Raw genomic sequence first — 25,433 nt, 5'->3', positions numbered from 1 at the left:
TGAGTTTTTAATATATGATGTTTTTAACATTATTTATTATGGTCATCCTGTATTGAGGGTCACCCAATATGGAGATAGGCTGCAGACCGTATGATAACTGTAATGTTATTCTGTCCCCTTAATTATGGTCATCCCATATTATGAATCACCTATTATGGAGATATGCCATGGATCGTATGATAACTGTATCGTTATTTTGTCCCCTTATTAGCGCTATTCAGTAACTTCAAAGTTGCTAGTTTTAGCTGTCTCCACTTTTGGTTGTCTATATGGCCGCTCTGCGCGTCCTGTCTTCCGGTTTAGCGGTGCGCCGCGCCGCGCCTCACTGACATCATTTCTGCCCAGTCCCAGATGTGATGTCGGCATATCCGGTTTTTCAGTCTGGAACGAGGCTTGAAGCGCACAACGGCTAATGCCGTCCTCTACAGACGTTTTTTGCTGTTTGGTCATAATGACATCACTTCCTTCTATTACTCTCCCCTTGTAATATACTTTGTTTATTGTTTGGCGGTATACCAAAGTGAGGTTTGGAGCGCACGCCGGCTTTATTTCCGGTTTCCTGCGGTCCAATGCCTATTTCCTCCAGGTGTACCCAACAATTTACTTCTTTATATATATGAGTACTGGCTACCTGCTGACTATCTTTTGAAAAAGGCATTTATGCCGAAACATGTAAAGAGGACTTGGTTAGCCCAGCTGTTGTATACTTTATATGCCTGCCTTTCACGGATGTCTGTAAGTGTATCAGCTTTTTAAAAATAAATTGGTTTTAGCAATATTACGCTATATGTCCCTCCATTTCTTTTCAGATTTACCACTCACCATGTTGAAGGGGAATCTGAGTGATTTTATCCGCTGGAAATCTGCATGGTATCCATTGTAACCGGTGAAAACTGTGGGGACACTCCATCATCTCTAAGCCCGTTTGACTCCTATACTATAAGGTATTTGGGGTCCCATCCATTTGGTGAGCGCAATCTAATTTCTACCTTCACTGGTGTCGGGATTTGCTGCACATATTTGATTTGCACCATTTATATATGTTGGACCTTTTTTTATTATCACTGTATTTTTCATTCCTGTGGAATGTTTCCTGTGATTGGACAATTTATTTTGTTGGACATTATCTTTTTCTAGCGCTGCACATTTTTTATATTTTTCATTGGTTTATCACTTTTTTGGTCTAGTGATTGGTGTCAGCTGCTTACACACCTTTTAAGTTAGCGCAGTAATTTTTTCTGTATAATGGTAATAGAATGCCAGCTCCAATATCCTCCTTAAGGTCCACCAACAATCACACTGAAAGAGAAAGTCTGTTCTCTCAGCAGGAATCCACTGTGTCTACAACATGTGCTCTCCTTGTCCAGTCTCACCCAGCAGTCTGCTGAACAACAGAAGCTGAATTGCCTCCTGCAATGTCTGGAGTTTTTCCAGACGAAGAAACACTGGCTGAGGCCGAGTCCAAAGTCAGTCCATCAAAGCAGTGGGAGACTCCGCTTGCAGAAGAAGATCGTCCATGTACCTCAGCTGACTCAAACAATGCATGCACCGGAGTGAGGACCCAAGGTGAGGAGGTGAGACCAAAGGTCTGCGCCACAAACTGATAATGCTCCTCATCCACGGCAAAGCAGAGGAAGCGCTGGAGACCAGCATATACTAGAATGTGCAGGTAGGCGTCCTTTATGTCGATAGAAGCGAGAAGAAATCCCCCAAGTAGGGACGCCACTACCATGTGAATGGACCCCATGCGGAACTTCTGTACTCGCACAAAGCAGCTTAGCGAATTGAGGTCCAGAAATAGACGTAACTTGCCTTTCTTCCTGGGGACTGTAAAAAGGTTTATGTGAACAATCACCCCTTGAAGTAACAAGTATGGCACTGCCCCAAAGAGACACCGGAAGCGATCTGGGGACAGGTGCAGGTTGTAAGGGAAAAAACCTTTCCGGAGGACAAGACCGAACTCTATCTCGTAGCCTGATTGAATAACTTCAACCTGGTCCAGGGAGGTCCATGGATCCGGAAACCAGCGAAGACATCCCCCCAAACCAGATACGGGTGAGGGTGACCCTTCATGCAGAGGTAGCTTTGTTCACAGGTCTGGAAGAGCCCGCTCGTGGCTTGCCAGACCAGGTCCTCTTGGAACCTCTGGTGGAGGCCCTGATTTTTTGATCCCTGGTCTTAAGACCCTGAGAGATGAAGAGGCCGCTTAGGAGCCGACGGGAATGGCCAGCTCAGCAAAGACAGGGGGAAGCTGTTCTCCCTCCCGGTCCTGGTGTAAAAGCTTAGCCGAGTCTGTCAGAGTTTGCGACACCAGGGCAATAGTAATTACTGGCCTAATTGAAGAACCAGCCACAGAGCACATATGGTGGGCCAGATCATCCACCCTCTTTATAAGCTGAACCTGTAAGGGTCGGGGACTCCTCATTCAGAAGGTAACCCAACTTGACCTGGAAACCGGCGAGTCCACTACAGGTGGGACCGTCTACTTTTAACGCAGTAAACTCCAAGAATACCGCAAGCAAAAAACGCCTAGCAACCACTGCGTTTTGGACAACCCCACTGTTTTGCCACCAAGTCCGGCACTTGATTGTAGTTCTCACGTGAACATAATATTAAAAAGGAGGAAAAAAATTCCATTTAAAATGAAAAAAATTGCCAGGACCAGAGATCCCAGCAAAGAGTTAGGTCCTTACTCCTGACTAGGCAGAAAAAAAATTAGTGCCTATAGCCGAGAGTGGGTGTATACCCCCTTGGACTGCCCATAGGCGTATTCAAGCTTCTTACTGCCTAGTTCTACTCGTGTAAGGGGGCAGCATAACCCAATAGTTAAGAAGAATCAGGAGCTGTGTCCGTCAAGGAATGAAAGAGAAACAATAGTTTTTCATAAGCCTCGATGAGCAATAGAAACTCCCATGTGGTCTCACTACAAACTTGACTAGCTTTTTATTATAGAAAATAAAAAGATTTTCTATAGTTATACTGCTTAGTAGGAAATTAAGGTCCTCTATGGGCTGCGGTTTATTTCAATTAAGCCAAAAGCGCAATTCACTTTGCTAATACTCCAACGCTAGTCCATAATTAGTAGGGATGCACCGAAATTTCGGCCACCGAAATTTTCGGCCGAAAATGAGCCTATCCCATTTCGGCCGAAAATAGGTTAAAAGTGCCGAAATTAATGGCCGCCGTGAGGAAGGAGGAGGGCGCAGCGCAGGTTTGAAAAGTCCCTGATTCTCCCGTCCGTAGGATAGGAGAATCAGTCTTTTCAATTTGGCTGCAGCCGAGCGGAGCGTCTGTGACACCTCGTCTCTCACACAGCCCAGCAGCGAGCAGTTCTCACCCCTCCCAGACACGGACAGGAGAGGAGAAAGACTCACACAGCTCATCCTCCTCCCCCCTCCCACCCCAGGTTTTCTGTGTCTGCCCGGGGCCGCCCACTCTCCTATCTCGACGTATGTGCAGGACAGAGAGAGGGATGTGGGCGGGAAATATGAAGAACAGCAAGCAGCTACACATTCCAAGCCTCATGATACCTGAGCCATGCAGCCTCTGCCTCGTCCTCGGACCTTGAATGAGTGAGCACTGCATTTACACTTTTCATTACACTGTCCCCATCTCCCTCCCTTGTCTCCCCTATCTGCCCCCCCCCCCCCCTTCTGTTCTTCCAAGTTCCATTGAGCACTTATGCAACCATAAAAAATTGACTGCTTTTTTTTATTTGTTTGATCATTATGCTGAGGCAGCTTACATATGGAATTAGTATTATGCAGCATGAGGGGTTAATGTATTGTCACTACTGCATTAGTGACCAACCAGTGGCAGTTAATTAACCCCTTTGTGCTGCATTAGTGCAACCAGTGGTAATTAACACTGATACTGGTTGCACTAATGCAGCATAAAGGGGTTAATTAACTGCCACTGGTCGGTCACTAATTCATCAGTGACCAGCAGTGGCAATACATTAACCGTTACCTCATGCTGCATAATACAAATACCATTGGTAATTAAATTAACCTCTTGCCAACCCATCACAGTACATATACTGTGACAGGGTGGGAGCGACAGGTGTACGTCGCTGCCTGTTTTTGGTGTATGCCCCTCTTCTATCTGTTAAAATTTTTTTGGGGAAAAAGTCATTTTCGGTTTCGGTTTCGGTTTTCGGCCAAAGGCATCCTGCATTTTCGGTTTCGGTTTCGGCCCAAAATTTTCATTTCGGTGCATCCCTAATAATTAGCCTATAACCTACTCTTGGCAGAAGCTGCAGACCAAATAGATCAGGCTTGACAAACTAATGAGCCATAGCAAGCCCTTACTAAAGTCCTAAAATTTATATATATATATATATATATATATATATATATATATATATATATATATACACACACATATATATATATATATATACATATACACACACATATATATATATATATATATATATATATATATATATATATACACACACACACACACACACACACACACACATACACACATACAGTATCTCACAAAAGTGAGTAAACCCCTCACATTTATGTGAATATTTTATTATCTTTTCATGTGACAACACTGAAGAAATATTACACTTTGCTACGATGTAAAGTAGTTAGTGTACAGCTTGTATAACGGTGTAAATTTGCTGTCCCCTCAAAATAACTCAACACATAGTCATTAATGTCGAAGCCACTGGCAACAAAAGTGAAAATGTCCAAATTGGGCCAAATTATAAATTTTTTTGAATGGAGAGAAGTGTGGTAAATTTGGTATTATGGCTCTCACTTTCTCATACTGGTCACTGGAAGTTCAACATGGCACCTCATGGCAAAGAATTCTCTGAGGCTCTGAAAAAAAAAAAAAAAAATTGTTGCTCTACATAAGGATGGCCTAGGCTATAAGAAGATTGACCCTGTAACTGAGCTGCAGCACGGTGGAGGGGATAAGGAGTACAAAGACAAGTGTGCTTTGACTTCAGTCAAGCATGGTGGTGGAAGTGGCAAGGTCTGGGGCTGCATGAGTGCTGCCGGCACTGGGGAGCTCAGTTTATTGAGGGAACCATGAATGCCAACATGTACTGTGACATACTGAAGCAGATCATGATCCCCTCCCTTCGGAGACTGAGCCGCTGGGCAGTATTCCAACATGATAAGGACCCCAAACACACCTCCAAGACGAACACTACCTTGCTAAAGAAGCTGAGGGTAAAGGTGATAGACTGGCCAAGCATGTCTCCAGACCTAAACCCTATTAAGCATCTGTGTGGCATACTCAAATGGAAGGTGGAGAAATGCAAGGTCTCCCAACGTACACCAGCACCGTGATGTTGTCATGGAGAAGGGGAAGAGGACTCCAGTGGCAACCTGTGAAGCTCTGATGAACTCCATGCTCAAAAGGGTTAAAGCAGTGCTGGAAGATAATGGTGGCCACACAAAATATTGACACTTTGGGCCCAATTTGAACATCTTCACTTAGGGGTGTGCTCACTTTTGTTGCCATTGGTTTAGACATTAATGGCTGTGTGTTGAGTTATTTTGAGGGGACAGCAAATTTGCACTGTTATACAAGCTGTACACTCACTACTTTACATTGTAGCAAAGTGTAATTTCTTCAATGTTGTCACATAAAAATATATAATAAAATATTTACATAAACGTGAGATGTGTACTCACTTTTGTGAGATACGGTGTATGTATATATTTTTTTTTCCCTACTGCTGTGAACAATCCTAATATTCCACATGCATTCAAAAGGTTCCTACTGATAATGAAATTACTGGAAAGCTCATTATCGAAGTATTAAAATCAGCTCCCAAATTCCCTTTGAATTAGAGAGTGTGAACAGCAGCAACCAGAAGTAACAACTGTAGAATACAACTGCCTGCAGTTGGTCCTCTCTATCAAACTAAGTGTGGGCAACATATGGGAAATTAAGCTCATTACCAGTCTTGGATAACAATCTCAGCAACATCCTGTTGCAAATCAAAGTTCCTGGGAAAAAAATAATATACACACACATATTATATATATATATATATATATATATATATATATATATATATTATATATATACACACACACACACACACACACACATCAGCAATGGGGCACAGGCTGCATGTTAGAAGGCTAAACTGGGGCAATGAGGTGAGTAAGAACACATCCACACCCATCCTCTTCATCAAACATTTAGAGGAATACACCTAATCCCTATAAGCATGCAAAATGAATCGTTAAAAATATCTAAAGCTTTAAAAATCAAATGTAATTATACCAATGGAGTGCAACCCATGAAATATAGCTTCTACCTTCAATGCTACTGTTGTAGAGTGGATTTTTTACTATATGGATAAACTTTTTATTGTACAAATATGAAACCCAAGTGACTAGTGCAAATAAAATTCTTACTGCTTCTAATTCCTTTTGTGTTTCATCCTCCATCCTTCTTATATCTTCCATTGTTAGGTCAATCCACTTGTCAATCCAACAGAACAATTGACGATGAAAGTTTGTGAATATTCGTTTTTCTTGCTTAAGATTAAAAGATAAAAAAAAAGTGATAAAGCAGTATTCATCAAATTTGACACTAGTGATATATTACAATGGGATGTACAAGGTGTTTAATAGCTGTGAGAATAGCTGTACATTGTGATTTCATTGATAACAGAAAATAAGACATCCTTTTGATACCACTGATCTGCAGAAGAAGAAAACATCCACAATTTACCTTTTTTAAGCAAGATCATAAATACAGTAACAGAAGATGGTTAACCCTGCAAGCACCCTTTTGTTCTGTAGTTCTCTTGCATGGTATCCTGGTTTGCAGCTCCCAAGTTTCTATGCAAATCATTTTTCTGAAATTCTTAGGTATTTCTAGGCATGCCCCCAAGGCACATCAGTGCCTGGGCCCAGGGACTGGTCATTCAGACAGAGCAGGACATTATGAGAAGCAGGGAGTGAACTTGTGCACAACATACCTGGACATTTGGGTCTCTCAAAGGGGTTTGCTGTTGCAGATCAGAGCACCGTACAGGAAATCTAACAGGATTTTTAGTTTACCTCTAAAATTGCTTTCTTGAAATACTTCACTGGACACAAGAGAGTTAATTCTTAGACACTTTGGATTATGTGTCACCTCCATGTGAGTGGACACTGGCCAATAGCAAAGCTGGACTCAACCCTGCATAACCCCTTCCATTCCCAGCATTGCCTCACTCTTGTCAGCAAGCAACATTGAGTGAAACAAGAGGGAAGACGCGTGTCCTGTGATGTACTACAAGAAAGGGATTTTACAGGCAAGTTAAAAATCCTGTTTCCATAACTGTACATCACAGGACACAGGAGAGTTTATTCTTAGACTATTAGGATGCCCAAAAGCAAGACTATTAGGATGCCCAAAAGCAATCCCATGAGGGGCGGGCAACAGCAAACAATGGCTAACAGGCCAATCAGGAAAACCATCTAAAAGCTATTTTTTTTCTAAGCCTACAGAGCATTTCACCCATGATGAGCAGATCACAGGTGCAATGTCCAGCTGCTGCAGACTCTCCAGATAGCTGTCTGCCTGTACCTCTGAAACAGGCAGGAATCAGATTAGGAAGATCAATGAACAAGAAAGATTGCTCACCAGCGCCCTCACAGTTCATTGAGAACTACAAGCCGTCTACCACCATGGATTACGTACTTGTAGTTCATTCACAGAACTCTGTGCGAAGCCCTGCACAGCAACGCGGTTTTCAAATTGTGACAGCAGGTGTGGGGAGAAGATCCTCCACTTGCTGTCACAGAGAGGAGGGGTATGGGGGGAGAGGTACAGATGCTGTAAAAGGTTACATATTCCACCCGAAAAACATGTTGCAAAGGTAAGCTTAGCGTTTACAAAAAAAGGAATAAAACAGGGACCTGAACATCCACCTGGTAAAATTTAGTCAATGTGTGTGCAGAAGAAAAGGTGGTGGCTTTAGAGACCTGGGAAACTGAAGCCTGGTGCTGTAAAATTCAAGAAGCAACAACATTTCTGAAGGAGTCAGCCATCATTGAAAAGGGAGGAACCTCCCCCCTCAGGTCGACCAGCTGAGTAATAATATGTTAGTATCCTCATTACTTCCAGGCAGTGGAGAGAAATCTCCTTAGGATGCTTAGAAGCTAGTAAAAAGGAAGGCAACACTACATCCTGATACAAATGAAATGCCAAGACCACCCTAGGGTAAAAGCCATTTCCAGGCCCTAAAACAACCTAATCCTTGTGCAGAATAGGAAACCGCTCCTTACAGGATAAGGTTGCAAGTTCAGAAACCATCCTGATCCAAGTGACAGCCACAAGAAAGGCAATCTTTAGTGAATCTTTAGTAAAAAGGTGTCCTTGGAGGTCCCACGAGGATCACGTAATCAGTTGAGAGTATACCAGTGGTACAATTTGAGCCACCCCTTACACAAAGGCTCTGACTAATAGCTTCAGATTTTTACAGAGACCACCCCACTGAGGACCTTTGCACTGGGAAAATGGTGCAGGCCGGATTGTCTGCCTCCAAGTAATCTTCCGTATCAGGTCTTTTCTCCTCCTCTAACACTTAAGTGTGGGAAGGTAAACTTACAAGGTAACTCCAGTGGCGACAGAGACCTAGACAGTTTTTGATTGTTCCATCATAATTTCCTGCAGCGGTCTGCCAATTGTTCAGGCACCGGGGTGAGGGCAGTGGAAAATTCCTCCTTGCACACAAAGGTCCCGGAGGAAGGAGCTCCAGAAGGAGTGAATGAAAAACTTGATGTCAGAGCCAGGTCTATTGCTCCAGAAAGGAGACATTGGAAGGAAGACTGTCACAAACTCTAACATGGGTATTAGGTACGCCAGGTAGCTCTCAACCTTGATTCAGATCCATTATACTCACTGTGCCCACAAAAGACATGATACTCATAGTACCGGATTCCATGGGGGAGGGGTAGCTCCCAGCGTCCCAGGAGGCCAGAGATCCTGCTGTTGCAATAAGGCCTGTGCTGCAATTTGTGGAGCTGCGTAGGGTGCATCCAACATGATTGGTGTCCCACAAAGCAAGGCGCCCACACCCATGGTTTTCCCACACTCAAACTGGATGCTGTGTGCATACCCTGCTTCAAATACTGCACAAACTGGCCCAAGAAAGGCAGTCTAGAATAACTATGGAAAAAAACACTGCCCTTTAACTCATGGCAGGAACCAACACTGGAAGGGGACAACCTTCGCCCACAACGCAACCGCCTGCCAAGGTGAGCACCACATGCAGGATCCACTACAAGTAGTATCTTGCTTCCTCATTTCTTTTGATGGGGTTTGGATAGAGCATCGAGGCTCAAGAGCAAGGTGCAAATTTTAGAAGATATAGTGCGGGTCAGTGAGAAAGACTCTAAGCTGAGAGTGACAAGTCCATCACATATAGACACTGCTAAAAGAAACAGAGGCAATGCTGGGATTAGGAGAGGTTAATGAGTCAAATCTTCCCACCAAATTTTCCAGTGTTCACTAACCTGGAGGTGAAACATAAATGAACTGGCCTGGGATGTATAATAAGAGATTTTAGCAGTGTCACTTCATTTTCTACAACTCAAGATAGGTGAGATTTAAACTACTAAACAAGTAATGGTACTTGTGCAAATGCACCAATACCTGAAACCAATACTTCCAGGCTCGGTTCCTTCAGCTGTCAGTGGGATTCCCCTACTGAAAGCTGAAATGTACATAAAAAAAAAAAAAAACTGTCAATTTTTGGTTCTTAAGGAGCAGGGCCACCACATCCTTAACAACCGATGACTGAGTGGGGTTCCCCTGTTGACAGCTGAAATGTTAAAGTTGGCATGTGGAGCTGTCAAAAAAAAAAAAAGCAGCCGGCAATGCTGCTGAAACACTAAGATAAAAAGGAACATTGTTTCTTTTTGTATCTTTCTATTATCCTCCATTTAGGAGGAGCTGCCAAAATATAAACACATGCCTGACATGGAAGACACAAAAATGTTTGATACCTGGGCTGTTTTTTTTTTTTTTTTTCCCCTTTTCATTCACTTCTAATAAACTAACAGTTAAAACTTTTTTTTGGTTGCTTTGTTTTGTTAAAATTTTCACATATATTTACACGTCTTCCATAGAAAAAAGAAAAAAAAAGCGCAAAATGTAACAGAAATAAATGTATTTCATTTGTAAAAAACTTTTCAATGCTTTGTACCATTGCTGACAGCTGAAGTATAAAAAAAAAAAAAAAAAAAGTATCAGTACTCGTAGTCGAAAAAAAAAAAAAAAAAAGGGTATCGGTGCATCACTAATTTAAACTAAAAGTTACTGCTGTAGGAACTAGATAGATCTAGAAGTAAAATTAAAAATGATTTTATCAGCAGACAAGTGCAGCAATTCAACAATACAGAGTATTAATATAGCCCAGTTACATAAAAAGGGACTTGTCTTTTAGGTTTGTTATACCTCTCCAAGATCAAACAGTTCCTAATTTCAGCATTCTTATAACTTACATAAGATGTATCCCCCTTTCATATTACATCACTTCATTGGCCTGAAACAACCATTTGCTAGATTAATGAGGACAGGTTATTAATCTCTGCAGCAAGAGCATACAAGATCCTTTTATTACTAGTGCATCACACTGGTAAGCGTAAAGTCAATGGCTTTGCAATTTTGACATTATTAAGGTCTGGGCACCCTGTGAATAGATTCTTCATGTCTGCCCAAGCGCTGGGGACAGGTCTCATAACACAGGCCTTTGCCCACAGCAAGGGGTCACCTATAAGATCACACAGCATGCAAGCTGCCAAAATGTAAAAACACGCTTCACACTGAAGACACAAAATTGCTTGATACCTGGGCTGTTGGGCCCTGACTACGTCTGTTCCTGTTTAGGGGCAGTTACCAAGAAACTAATTCTATAGACCAGGGGTCTCCAAACTTTCTAAACAAAGGGCCAGTTTACTGTCCTTCAGACTTCAGGGGAGGCCATACTGTGGCCAGTGGGATTAGAAAATGTCCTGGCATCAGTGGGAATGAACAATGCCATATTTTCGATCTTCATGTTCCATCGCTGGTGTCAGTGGGAGGAATAGCGTCCCATCACTGGGGGGAATAGTGACCCATTATTTTTTTCAGTGGAAGGAATAGCGCCTCATCATTTGTGTCAGTGGAAGGAATAGTGCCTCATCATTTGTGTCAGTGGAAGGAATACTGCCCCGTCATTTGTGTCAGTGGAAGGAATACTGCCCCGTCATTTGTGTCAGTGGAAGGAATACTGCCCCGTCATTTGTGTCAGTGGAAGGAATACTGCCCCGTCATTTGTGTCAGTGGAAGGAATAGTGCCTCGTCATTTGCGTCAGTGGAAGGAATACTGCCCCGTCATTTGCGTCAGTGGAAGGAATACTGCCCCGTCATTTGTGTCAGTGGAAGGAATACTGCCCCGTCATTTGTGTCAGTGGAAGGAATACTGCCCCGTCATTTGCGTCAGTGGAAGGAATAGTGCCCCGTCATTTGCGTCAGTGGAAGGAATACTGCCCCGTCATTTGTGTCAGTGGAAGGAATAGTGCCCCGTCATTTGTGTCAGTGGAAGGAATACTGCCCCGTCATTTGTGTCAGTGGAAGGAATACTGCCCCGTCATTTGTGTCAGTGGAAGGAATACTGCCCCGTCATTTGTGTCAGTGGAAGGAATAGTGCCCCGTCATTTGTGTCAGTGGAAGGAATAGTGCCCCGTCATTTGTGTCAGTGGAAGGAATAGTGCCCCGTCATTTGTGTCAGTGGAAGGAATACTGCCCCATCATTTGTGTCAGTGGAAGGAATAGTGCCCCGTCGTTTGTGTCAGTGGGAGGAATAGTGCCCCGTCGTTTGTGTCAGTGGAAGGAATAGTGCCCCGTCATTTGTGTCAGTGGAAGGAATACTGCCCCGTCATTTATGTCAGTGGAAGGAATAGTGCCTCATCATTTGTATCAGTGGAAGGAATACTGCCCCGTCATTTGTGTCAGTGGAAGGAATAGTGCCCCGTCATTTGTGTCATTAGAAGGAATAGTGCCTCATCATTTGTGTCAGTGGAAGGAATAGCGCCTCATCATTTGTGTCAGTGGAAGGAATAGTGCCTCATCATTTGTGTCAGTGGAAGGAATACTGCCCCGTCATTTGTGTCAGTGGAAGGAATAGTGCCCCTTCATTTGTGTCAGTGGAAGGAATAGTGCCCCGTCATTTGTGTCAGTGGAAGGAATAGTGCCTCATCATTTGTGTCCGTGGAAGGAATAGTGCCCCGTCATTTGTGTCAGTGGAAGGAATAGTGCCTCATCATTTGTGTCAGTGGAAGGAATACTGCCCCGACATTTGTGTCAGTGGAAGGAATACTGCCCCGTCATTTGTGTCAGTGGAAGGAATAGTGCCCCGTCATTTGTGTCAGTGGAAGGAATAGTGCCTCATCATTTGTGTCAGTGGAAGGAATACTGCCCCGTCATTTGTGTCAGTGGAAGGAATACTGCCCCGCATTTGTGTCAGTGGAAGGAATACTGCCTCATCATTTGTGTCAGTGGAAGGAATAGTGCCCCGTCATTTGTGTCCGTGGAAGGAATAGTGCCCCGTCATTTGTGTCAGTGGGAGGAATAGTGAACTGCGGCTGTCAAGGCAAGTATGCATTTGTGAGGGAGAGGGTGGGTTAGGTTGGGTCAGGGGAAGGGACCAAAAGGATAAATGTGGCTTGATTTTAAGTGCACGTATGCCTAAAAAAAATATCATTAAATAAATTCAGAGCTACCTGGTTTCATGTGCATTCAGCATTATCAGTTCTTTCATTGGATTTCAAATCTCCTCACCCCATGTTGTTGAGATGGAAACTGGCAGGTGTTCTGCAGTTAAGCAGTTCAAGACAAATGTGCAGGGCTGACACCATTTCTTGTGACATCTTAGTACAGAAAAGACACTGCGTAGTGCGTACTACCCGCTTTAAAACCACAGAATACTGGCAGCTGGAATCTCTGGGTGCAATTGGGTTATAAGCCTCAACTGAAGAGTAAACTTTTTCAAATGTGATAGTTTACATTTCAAGTGCACTCCTGTGACCGAGAAGAGAAAGCCAAAAAAGCTTCTCCTTTAAAGCTAAACTGGCAACTTTTTTGGGGGGAAAAAAGTATAAATGGCTTTCGGTCTGCATTTATAAATATCTAACACACTGTTGTATATAAATAAGAAACACAAAAAAACAGTATTTAAAGCAGACAATGGTCACAGCATACACTTCCGCGTTAGAACATCAGCATTGTAATAGCAATACAGTTATGTTTGACAATCCAATATAAGCTTCCTTGAAAAACCCCACTTTCTTGCTTTGAGTGCTGCCTGTTTGCTGGCCATCTATTTCCACAACTTACTGGAATCGCTGCAAGCTTTGCAGTTTCTCTACTGCTGTTTACTATTGACTTCTAAGTACTACATACGTGATGGTAACTTGCTGCCTGCAAGCTGTGATACCTGTACTGACTCCGCCTCCTGAAGCTCCTCCTCCCAGCACCTCTGTAGTTCAGAAGGCAGGCTCTGTGAATTCTGTGACACAGCAGTGCCTACTATAAGAGTAATAGGAGTAGGCTAGAAATAATCTAAATACAATGTGGAAATTATTATAGGAGTGCAAATTCTGACCATAGATGCAATTAAAAGTAACTTTTGTTTCTCCATCTATCACTACCTGTGCATAGATGACACTTTAAGCTTTTAATTACTCTCTTTCAGATGTCACCGCTCTCTAGTAATAGCAGCCATGAAACCTTGACTGATCAACTTTACCTTTACAAGTCCGTCTGAATTCAAATACACTCGCAGTTCCCAAATTGACTGAATACTCATTGTGCTATGCTAGGACAGTCAACTGTCAGAAAATGAGGGATTGGATGTTCTTGTGTTTGGGCACACCCTGCTGCTGTGAATAGACATTTCAAGGTAAAGTAGATTTTACAGTTTCACAACAGCTAACTGGGGATTATCAGAGTTGTGACAAGCTAAAGAATGCAACAAAGTTCACAGCAACCGCCCAAGAACAGAAACATTTATTGTAACCATACACGGTTTGAATTGCAACCGATTTTCATTGAATTGGTCAAAATTTGAGCCATGTGTGGCCCTGTTGGCACCACCTGACTCAACAAGGCTCAATCTGAAAATCTAAGGAGCAGGGTAGAAAAGTCTTACCTGAACAGCAACTGCAGCCAATCAGATGCAGTCACTGTTTGGGCATTCTGGGAGCAGCAGCTCTCAAGAATACAAAGGCTGACAGTTAGGGAACCTCTGGATTTCTCTTGTTCAGCCCATAGTGCTGAATTAAAGAAATCTTAATGTGTATGGCTAGCCTAAGATGGAATAGGAAAAAACAGAAAGGGTCATTTTACCTTTAGTCTCTAAAGTAGCAGTTTTAGATGAAGCATGAGAGCATTTATACAAATGTGATTAAGACATTCCACTATCAGATAATATAAGACACTACCTCCTACCCTCATCATAAATTGCCAGAGCTCTTCTAACATCTAGAAGATGGTGCTGTACTGGGCTCTTTTGCAGGTCAAAAGGCTAAGAATGCTGTCATATTAGATTCAATATTATCCCAGACTCCTCCACTGCTCCCAAGTGTCAGTCATTCTTTTTACGGTTTTCTTATGGAAACATTTCTTATCTAACAGCACCTTGGTACAAAGAGGCAAAAGTCGAGGAAATTCTCGTATTTAATAGCTTAAACATGGGGATGAAGGGGTTGCTAAAATTGGAGCACACAATCTGGTGCAGCTTTTGTCCTTCCAGGTTTTTTCAAAGCTTAATTGATCCAGCTGAAGTTAGAAGCTAATTGGTTAATGTGCACTGCTGCACCAGATTGTGTGTGCTGCACTTTTGGTATATTGTCTCCTATGTATCTGTCAAAGCTTATTCTTACAAACCCTGAAACCTGAGCAGTACAAATCATATTACATTTTAAATGCCATAAGTGTAGAAATTACAGGACCCCGGTTGACTGTTTCATCTCCTAAAAACAAAAAAATTATGTATACAAGGGATACAAAGGGTGAAGAAGAAACCCATATCACTAACAAAGTATAAAAAGGTAATAAATGCATCTTACCTTTTGAATAAAATTTTCTATTTTATTTTGAAGTCCCCACCATCTAAACTTTATTGTTACTAGTTTATAAGCACACATGCGTGGACAGTCCTCAGAGTTTGCCAATTCTTTCTGCAAAAAAAGTTTAAGAAATGTAATTTCACCAGATTTATATTATACCTTACCTTAGAAATTAGGACTTTTGGTTTACCTGTAAAAATCTTTTACCTTGAGCACATCAAAGGACACAGAGGACTCGGGCACATGACTATTTAGGATGCCCCAAAGCCATGAACATGAGGGGAGGGCAACACAGCAACAAAGCAAAAACGTCCAAACTCCTGCAACAGATCAGGGGAAACCCCACTACAACCCGCCTGCAAGACCGCTTGACCAAAGCTTGCATTAATAGAGGCATAAACATGAAATTGGCAGCAATTAGGACAGTAGTAGCCTTACAAACTAAAACAGAAGAGTAATGCTAAATAGCCCAGGAAGTACTGACATTGCTGGTGGAATGAGCCTTAACCAAGAAAGGAGCAACCAAGAAAGGAGCCTTGCTCTTGAAACATTGGGCCTGAGAAATGAGCTGATAAATCTACCTATAAAAAGAGTGGATCAAGAAGCATCCTGACCCTTGAGGACCCTCAGGCAGAACAAACAGGGAATCTGACGGTCAAAACAAAGCTGTAGGTTTCAGATAAATCCGAGCATCTCAAAACAACATCCAAAGTCTAAGCCCCCATTCACACTGGGGCGACCTGTCAGGCGACCTTGGTTGTCTGACAGGTCGCCGTAGGTCACCTTCCAGAGAAGCTGTGGACCCGTTCTAATAGGAGCGACACAAGTCGCTCCGACTTAGAAAAAGGGTCCGGAGCTTCTTTGGGGCGACCTGGAGCGACCTGCATTGACTTCAATGTTATGAAGTCCGTGCCGGACGCTCCGAGGTCACGGTGCGAGCAGCGCGCCACGACGTGGGAGGTCGCCCCCCGGAAAGTAGCGTCGCCCCAGTGTGAACGGGGCCTAAAGCATCTTCTCCTTAGGATTAGGACAAAAATACGACAACATAAATGTCCAGATTCAAGTAGAACAAAGAAACTGCCTTATGTAGGGAAAAGGACTGCCGCCTTGACTGCAGGAATGCATCGCCAACTGTAAGGTCTTTCAAGCTTAGGGAATGGCTACCAAAAAGACAACATTGCACATAGGCAGCCTTAAGGGAATCTCTTGGAGAGGTTAGAAAGGAGAAGACGGAAAAATACAAGACCAAATTAGGATAGGATCCCAACAATTTATGTGACTCTGCACAAAGGCTTTAACCAAGAAATAAGACACGACAGGCCTTTGAAATAGCACTGCCAAAGCCAAGGTTCTGCCTTACAACATACTGTTGGGGATGAAACTTACAAACATCACACCAGATGAAATAAGCCTTCCATGTACAATGGTACTCTTTCTAGGAGGTCATCTTTTCAGCCCTGAGGAAGGTAGGTAGGTATAAACATTAGACATTTCTGTTTGTCTTGGGAACTGTGAATAGTTTGGAATAGAAGCTGTGAGACTTCTCTCCAGGCACAGGTGTGATAACTCCTTGAGACAGCAGTCTTTCCAGGGCCCCATAAAGAGAAATGCCTGCAAGCGCTCATATTATAAAAAAGGGACACTGCTCAGGGGACTGCCATATGCTTCACTGATATACAGTGGCATTCACCACATTTAAAGTTCAGGACCCAGTCTTTATTTAGCAACCCGCAGTGACATCCATGAAGTCTACTTCTGTCCGAAAGATCACTGCCCTGGAACCATATAGCACCCTGCTAGCATGGTCACCAGATTCTCTGTATTCCTGCAAGATCCAGTGCTGATCGACAGACATTACAGGCCTTCCCCACTCTAGTATGTGGCGTCCGGATGCAGCCACTTTTATCCATCAGGCCAAAGCGCTGATCCAGCGCACCTCGTAACCATTCAGGGGTGTAGGAAAATAGCAGGAATTGGGGGGAAATAAGCCAGCTAAAGGAAACCTTCAGAAAGACATAGAAAGGAATCCATCACCTAAGAACGCTAGTGAAAACGGAGGCTTCACTGAGCTGGGAGGGTTTGATGCAAGCATGGGGATTACTGCCTTTCTGTAGCCAGTGTTCATCCACCCAAAGGTGGCAGCATAACCCACGTACATGAAGTCCTCTTTGTCCTTTGTTATATGAATAAATGGATTTTTGTAAAATCTTACCGTAAAATCCTTTTCTCTTAAGCTCATTGACAGACGTAGTCCTCGTTGATTAATAACAACTCGGGTTATGCTGCCCTCTACAGGAGTAGGACTAGACAGGAAAGAAAACGTTCTGGCCACACCCTAGGGGCAGTCCCAGAGGGTATATCCTCTCACTTCCTGCTACAGCAAATCAGTTATGTCACAAAGCAGTGTTTAGAGAATTTAACCCAACCCAACTCAAAACAGAGGGGCGGGTACTACGTCTGTCAATGAGCTTAAGAGAAAAGGATTTTACGGTAAGATTTTACAAAAATCCATTTTTCTCTGTCGCTCATTGACAGACGTAGTCCTCGTTGATTAACAACAACTCGGGACGTCCCAAAGCAGTACCACAAATGAGGGGTGGGCTAACAGAAATCAAAATCCAGAAGGCCCAACCGGAGCCAACCAGAAGCATCAAGGACTCATCGAGCAAAAAGATGAGACCTAAGTGAAACACCCAACAAACCCTTGAGGTAAACCAACAGTCTCCTCAGATTGCGGCCTGCAGAACCTTGTGGCCAAAAGAGGCATCTGACGATGCCATCACATCAACTTTATAAAATGTTGTAAAGGTATGAACCGACGATAAAGTCATCGCCTCGAAAACCTGGATCGCTGACGCCTGATGGCGGAAGACCCAGGAGACACTAGGCGCCCGAGTAGAGTGCGCCTTAACAGGGAACGGAGGATTCCGACCCTTAATAGAATAAGCCTGTACCACGTCTGACTGATCCATCTAGATATGGTCGTGGCAGACACAGGCAACCCCCTTCAAGGGCTATCCGTGATCACAAAAAGTGAGTCCGTCTTACGAAAACAAGTTCGTAGTAGTCAGGTGTATCCTTCTGAACCCCATCCAAGGAGTGTAATGCAACTCCCAAGGATGGCTAGTCTTAGGACACGGGGAAGGTAACACAATATTTTTATTCAGATGAAAACTCAAACCACTTTAGGAAGGAAGGATGGATTCGGAAGAAGAACCACCTTATAACTATGAACCACCAGAAATGGGGAACGACAAGATAATGCGGCCAGTTCTGACACCCTGCGTGCAGAAGTAATGGCCACCAAGAAGGCCACCTTCTGGGATAATGTAAGCAAGGGAATCTCCCTAATATCTTCAAAGAGAAGTTTCTGAAGAACTGACAACACTAAATTAAGCTCCCAGGCGGTAAGGGTGCACGCACTGGCGGAGCCAGATGTCGCACCCCCTGGATGAAATTCCGCACCAAGGAATGATTAACCAAAGGTTTCTGAAAGAAGATTGCTAACGCTGAAACCTGACCCTTGATAGTGCTCAAGGACAATTTCTGCTCAACCCCTTGTTGCAGAAAGCCCAAGATTCGGATCACCGAATAGGTATGTGGGGGAAATCCAAGAGATTCACACCACGCAAATATAAGACTTCCATGTGCTGGAAGTCGCTTTCCTTGCTTTAACTAGAGGTAGGAATAACTGAAGCTGACACTCCCTTGTCCTTCAGTACCTGGGTCTCAATGGCCAGGCCATTAAGCCAGCGATTGTAAAGCAAGATGGAAGATCGGTCACTGAGACCGCAAATCCTCCCTGAGAGGAAGTCTCCAAGGAGCGTCCGCAACTAGCCTCACCAAGTCGGCGTACCAGGCTCGACGAGGTCAGTCCAGAATTTCCAGAATAACTGGAATTCCCTCCACCTCTATCCTGCGAAGAAGTTCCCGCAGTCGATTGGATCCGAATCGGGCTGCTCTAGAGCTGCTCGGTCCAGTAAATCAGACAAAATCTGATCGCTCTCAGTTCCGATACCCTATTGGTAACCTGGATACTATCGGAAGGAATAACTTCCCCTGGTTGAGCATCGGAAGCTCCCTGGTCCGCTCGCCCAACCAGATCCGATTGTCCAGGAAATCGGAATTCTGATTCCATAAGAAAAGAATCTCTTTCAGGAGAATTCGGGTATGAGACTGGGTATACGGTACTGCCTCTAAGAAGGCCACCATCCGTCCCAGCCAATTGACGGACAGAAACATCCAAATCGTTGACTGAACCTTCTGGAGTTTCTCCGCAAGGAGAAAACCTCTTGCCCAGGATGTATCCAACCTTAGGCCCAGATAGTTCAGTCTCCTAGTGGGAACCAGGGATGTGGGAAAGCGAAGAAAAACGCTGATGTCCTGCGATGATGGGGATATAAAGATAGGCATCCTAAATGTCTATGGACACCAGGAATCCCCCTGATGCAGGGAGGCCACCACTGTTCGGATGGACTCTATTTTTCCCCAAGTCCAGAAATTGGACGCACCTTGCCCTCTTTCCTGGGCATTGTGAACAGGTTTGAATAGAACCCCTGAAACCGTTAAATGTTAGCAGGGAAGAATCGCACCGGTGGAAGTGATCGAAACTCGATCCTGTATCCTGACCGTATGACCTCGCGAACCCCTTAGTCTGGTGTTCCGGCAAGCCATGGATCCGGAAACCGGTGAAGACGTCCCCCCACTCCAGAGATGGGTAGGGGCGCATCAGGCTGTATTTTTCAGGCTTGGCTGAGCCGGACTTTTTGTTTAGCCGACCAGCGCCCTTTGAAACCCCTCTAAAGGGGCTTTGGAGGGTTTCGCCTTATTGCCCGCCCTCGCGGAACGAACAACTCCTTATGAGCAGAAAGGGAAGGTCCTCGTTGGTGGGCCGCATGCGGTCCGTGCCTGCCCTTGCTGGAGGAATGCGATCTGGACTGCAGTTATACATGCATAGACATCGCCCTGTGAACACCTCTGACAGGTAGGATACCTTATGCTACCACAGTAATATTCTAGTACTGCCACTGACTTCAGTCATCTTTACAGTTTTGAAATGACATTAGATTGTCAGCTCCCAAACCAAGCCTCCTGGTTACTTGTTCACAAAAATCACACTCAAATAGGGGGATCTGTGACATGTTATAGGATAGAGGGGAGACCCATCCTTACCGTTTCAGAGAAGGGCCCGCGTTCACCACAAAACCCGTCAGGGGGAAAAGGGGGGAACATACTACTCACCATACCGGAACCAGGCGGGCGCCAACTCCTGACAGTACCCCTCTCCACCGGGGTGGGAGGGCTGTCGACCAATATGGACGCCGTGACTCATGGTCATTGGCGTTTCAGCGAGACGTTTAACTCGCAGGGTCAGTCCCCGTCCAGTGGGACTATGTCGCGGCCGACCCAGCGCGGAGCTATGGTCTGCACGCGCTCGTAGGCTGAACTGGGGTGACCACTGGATCTCAACATCCAGCCCGTCGCCCAGTTCCAGCTTTCTTGCTTGAAGATCTCACAGGAACACTGGAGAAAAAAAGCAGTCTAAAAATCTTCTAAGAAAAAAATCCTGCCAGGACCGAAGATCCCAGCAAGGTATCTAGGTCCTTACTCCTAACTAGACAGAAAAAAACTGATTTGCTGTAGCAGGAAGTGAGAGGATATACCCTCTGGGACTGCCCCTAGGGTGTGGCCAGAACGTTTTCTTTCCTGTCTAGTCCTACTCCTGTAGAGGGCAGCATAACCCGAGTTGTTATTAATCAACGAGGACTACGTCTGTCAATGAGCGACAGAGAAAATAAAATTACCTGCCTCGTCATTGTTCCTGGTCAAGTCCTAACCTTTGATCTGCATACTTGATCTTGGTCAGGAATGCAAAAAGTACTAAATCTATTCTAGCCTGTATATTAGCATGAAAGCCAGTCAACGAACATATTTAAGAGATCCATTGTGCATGCAGTAACAAGTAATACATTTCACGTGCCTATTCGGTGTTGGACAACTTTTTATTATTCTTCAATTATAGAAAGAACCTTGACATGTGCTACATCCAGGTATTAATAACAAAAAAATGGAAGCAGGCACACAGTCCTGCTGATGGTGGATTTTAAAAGGCACTTATATAGATACCATAATCATTTGTTAAAACAATTTTCATTTATTACACATATAAATACATAGAAGACATAATACATAATAGTGGTTAAAACCATCAACACTAGGAATTGTGTTGATTACATAAAATGAAATGGCATGTACAAAACCTCTATATAAAACTTCACGAGAAATATTGATAGGGCGTATCAAGGCCCCATCAATACCTCTCATGTGAAGTTTTATATAGGAGGTTTTGTACATGCCATTTACATTTTATGTAATCAACACACAATTTCTAATGTTGATGGTTTTAACCACTATTATGTATTATATCTTCTATGCATTTATATGTGTAATAAATTAAATTTCTTAACAAAGGGTTATGGTATCCATGTAATCTTCAATTATATCATAAGTACGTAAAAAAAAAGAAGATGATGGGGTTGATTTACTAAAGCTGGAGTGTGCAAAATCTAGTGCAGTTCTGCATAGAAACTAATCAGCTTCCAGGTTTTATTGTCAAAGCTTAATTGAACAAGCTGATGTTCGAACCTGATTGGCTACCATGCACAGCTGCACCAGATTATGTGTGCACCAGTTTTAGTAAATCTCCCCCACGGAGTTCACAGAACAGGCCAATATAATTTTTTGTATCAAGGGAAAACGTATATGAAAGAGACTACAGAAAACATGTCATAAGAGAAACCTGTAGGCTGACACTGCTGATTTTTTGCTGAAAATTCCAGTTCCCCGATGCTTGGAGTTCAATATGAGTGTCTGACCTCAAAAGTATAGCGCTAAGTAGTTCTGACTACTCTGGCGTTTGTTGCGTGCTTATTCCGGGTTAGTGACTCAGTAGCACTGAAGCCAGACACCAGGCAACTAGCATTTCCAGGAGTTGGCCAGCAAAAGCAGCGCACATTTCTCTCGTGAGAGGTGTGCTTTGGAGCATTCTTATGTTAAGTCTAAGTATGCTTCATTGGTAAGAATATAAACTTTTGTGCATCAATAACCTCAAATCCACAAAAGAAAACCTGGCAAGGGAAGAACAAGGGAGAGGTGAATGCCAAATTGTTTTTGAAAGCTGAATTTCTAGGGTTGTCATCTGTAAGGTCCTTCCAAGTGGGCTTTCCCAGCTCTGTTCAGTGGGGAATCTGAACAGATCCTCTTCTTAATTTTGTGACTTCTGTCCCTGTTCACATTTAGACAGAGGACTATGGAAGATCAGTGTTGTATCTATGGGAAGCTGGATGTAAATGGACTTGTATCTGCTTATACCAAGCTACCGCAAATCCATCACTTTTTAAAAGGGATTGCAAAGGCAGAGGTATTTTCTTAATCCTAATGCATTCTATGCATTAAGATAAGAAAACCTTCTGTGTGCAGCAGCCCCCCTAATATTTACCTGAGCCCCATCTTTATCCAGCGATGTTGTAGGAGTGCCTCTGCTGCCCCGGACTCTGCTCTATGCCATTGGCTCCTGCTGTTGTCAAAATCAGTCAGCCAGCCAATCAGGAGAGAGAGGAGGCATGGCTGGGTCGCAGCTCTGTGTCTTAATGGCCTCAGCTCAGGCGCCCCCAAAGTAAGCTGCTTGTCGTGGGGGCACTCAACAGGAGGAAGGGGCTAGGAGCAACGAAGAGGGACCCGAGAAGAGGAGGACCTGGGCCACTCTGTGCAAAACCACTGCGCAGAGCAGGTAAGTATAACATGTTACTTTTTTTTTTTTTTTTTTAAAGGAGACTTTAAAAATCACTGTAAGACAGAAAATACAGAAAAGAAAGCAGTTCTTTAACTTTTTTTCCCAGGACCTGGATGGACTCAGAGGTAAGTGGGTGTTAACAGAACGGGAAAGACTGGCACGTGGGCCTGATTGGAAAGCCTATGCGAAAAGGGTCTCATCTTTGCTTCACTACTTAGTAGGGCAATGACTGAACAAGGATGCTGCCAGTGAAAAATCAGAATTTCCATACTTGATCTGGTTCAGTGACTTTTTAAGTTGAAAATTACAGTGTTACAAAGTTGGTAATGTTGACTAAAGACACCAGTCAATCCAGTTCAACCTGTGTGGGTGTGGATGCGTCTGTTGAAAATTAGGAATGCGAATGAAAACTTCCAGACTTCTACCCGACTACAAGTCAGCAATGGCATCTTCCATAATGCTGTTCTGACACTAGCTGCGTGTTGTGTTCAGCCTGTACCGGCAGTCAGAATTTCAGTAGATGGAAGCAGAGTAATGGAATCTAAAACAGGCAGAACTAGTGTAAGGCTTGGGTCACACTGCTGCAATACGATTTTGATCCGACTTTCGGTGCCATTATGGAGTGCTACGTGGATGCAACTTTGAAAAGGCTTGTATATTATATGGGGCCAAAATCACACTGGAATCCCACACAAGTAGTACAGGAACTTTTCCCAAAATCGCTTAGTGCAAAGTTGCATTGACGTGAACAGGCAACTTTTGAAACTATGGTGATTTCCCTTGTCATGCGATACTGTGCGACTCAAGTCACATCTGAAATCCCACTAATGTGAAACAAGCCTAAGATTGCCTTCAAAGAAGGATGTTTCCCTCGAACAGAGTGTTGTCTTAAGCATTCCAAGGTCTGCTGTAGTCTGTAATATTTTCCTAGTTAAGATTTTTAATCTAATTAAAAGTGATACACTTTTAATCTCTGTGATGAATATTCAATAGGGAATGTGTTAGTTAACCCTTGTAATAAATATAATCATCTAACAGCAAATCATGGCTCATTAGATAAAACACATAAGCGGTTTTGTTTGGCCAAACAGCAAGGGAAGATGATCTAAAGCTAGTCAGACAGTTCAAATCTCAGAATTCAGCAGGAAATGGCTAAGATTCGAACCATGTATGGGCCGGCTCAAAGTACCCAAGTTGATTGATCGATCAATTTGAGTACATCCAGCCTGCTGGATTTTACATGTGATTATTGCTAGTGGCTGTTCTAGCAACTATTATTAATCACTGTGTTCTCTTGGTGGGGGCAGCTTCCCCCATTGGGAGAGAACAATGGCTTGGCGGGAGGGATTCCCCTATCAACACTGTCGGTGTTGGAGGAATGGAGCTAATTTCGACAGAAAGTTGCTCTATGGCCAGCCTAAGTGGCTTTGACTAGAATGACTGGCACTGTGATACAGTAATCCAAACTTCTGCCCTCTAGGAATTTTCAAGCACTGCACCCAGTCTAGATTGCAGAGAATGGATTGAGAAGCAAACAGCATCCAGTGAGGGTGGACCAAACCCCTTTTTTACCAGGAACAGATGTGTTCAAGTAGACAGGAAGTCTGCAACATTTCAGATAACCACTCTATACAAACAAGGGACATTTCTGAACACAAAGCTCAACTTTGATGGACTATAGTACAGGTTTGTAGCCTTTTGGTTTAAATAGTTTGAGGACTGAGATAGGTGATAATTCACTCCGATTTGTTTTCGCTTTTTACTTTGTAGATATATGGATTTTTGTAAGATCTTACCGTAAAATCCTTTTCTCTTAAGCTCATTGACAGACACAGTCCTCCTTGATTAATATCAACTCGGGTTATACTGCCCTCTACAGGAGTAGGACTAGGCAGAAAAGAAAAACGTTCTGGCCACACCTTAGGGGCAGTCCCAGAGGGTATATCCTCTCTCTCTCTCTGCTACAGGAAGTCAGTTATGTCACAAAGCAGTGTTTAGAGAATTTAACCCAACCCAACTCAAAAACAGAGGGGCGGGTACTGTGTCTGTCAATGAGCTTAAGAGAAAAGGATTTTACGGTAAGATCTTACAAAAATCCATTTTTCTCTGTCGCTCATTGACAGACGTAGTCCTCCTTGATTAATATCAACTCGGGACGTCCCAAAGCAGTGCCACAAATGAGGGGTGGGAAAATGGAAATCTAAATCCAATCTAGAAGGCCCAACCGGTGCCAACTAGAAGTTTTAAAGGCTCATCAATCAAAAGATGAGACAACTGAAATTCCAACGGAAAAAAACCCTCGAGGTAGACCACCGGTCTCCTCAAACTGCGGCCTGCAAAACCTTGCGGCCAAATGAGGCATACGCCGATGCCATCACATCAACTTTATAAAATTTTGTAAAGGTATGCACCGACGACCAGGTAGCCGCCTTGCACACCTGGACCACCGACGCCTGATGGCGGTAGGCCCAGGAAGTACTGAGCGCTCGAGTGGAGTGCGCCTTAACAGGGAACGGAGGATTCCGACCCTTAATAGAATAAGCCTGTACCACCGT

At 43.7% G+C, this 25,433-nt stretch overlaps 1 protein-coding gene across 1 annotated transcript in view; it reads right to left on the bottom strand.

The window, feature by feature from the left end:
• PITPNB (phosphatidylinositol transfer protein beta) overlaps positions 1-25,433 on the bottom strand; it is a 150,026-nt gene that overhangs the window by 19,057 nt on the left and 105,536 nt on the right. Inside the window, exons 9-10 of the mRNA XM_082275426.1 lie at positions 15,087-15,197; positions 6,399-6,521 (exon numbers count right to left, since the gene is read on the bottom strand). Of these exons, the coding sequence (XP_082131552.1) occupies positions 6,399-6,521; positions 15,087-15,197 (234 nt within the window). The remainder of the gene's footprint in view (positions 1-6,398; positions 6,522-15,086; positions 15,198-25,433) is intronic.

The sequence above is a fragment of the Pelophylax lessonae genome (assembly GCF_965119305.1).
Source record: "Pelophylax lessonae genome assembly, chromosome: 1".
Lineage (NCBI taxonomy): Eukaryota > Metazoa > Chordata > Amphibia > Anura > Ranidae > Pelophylax > Pelophylax lessonae.
This window is presented reverse-complemented; position numbering and strand designations above follow the sequence as displayed.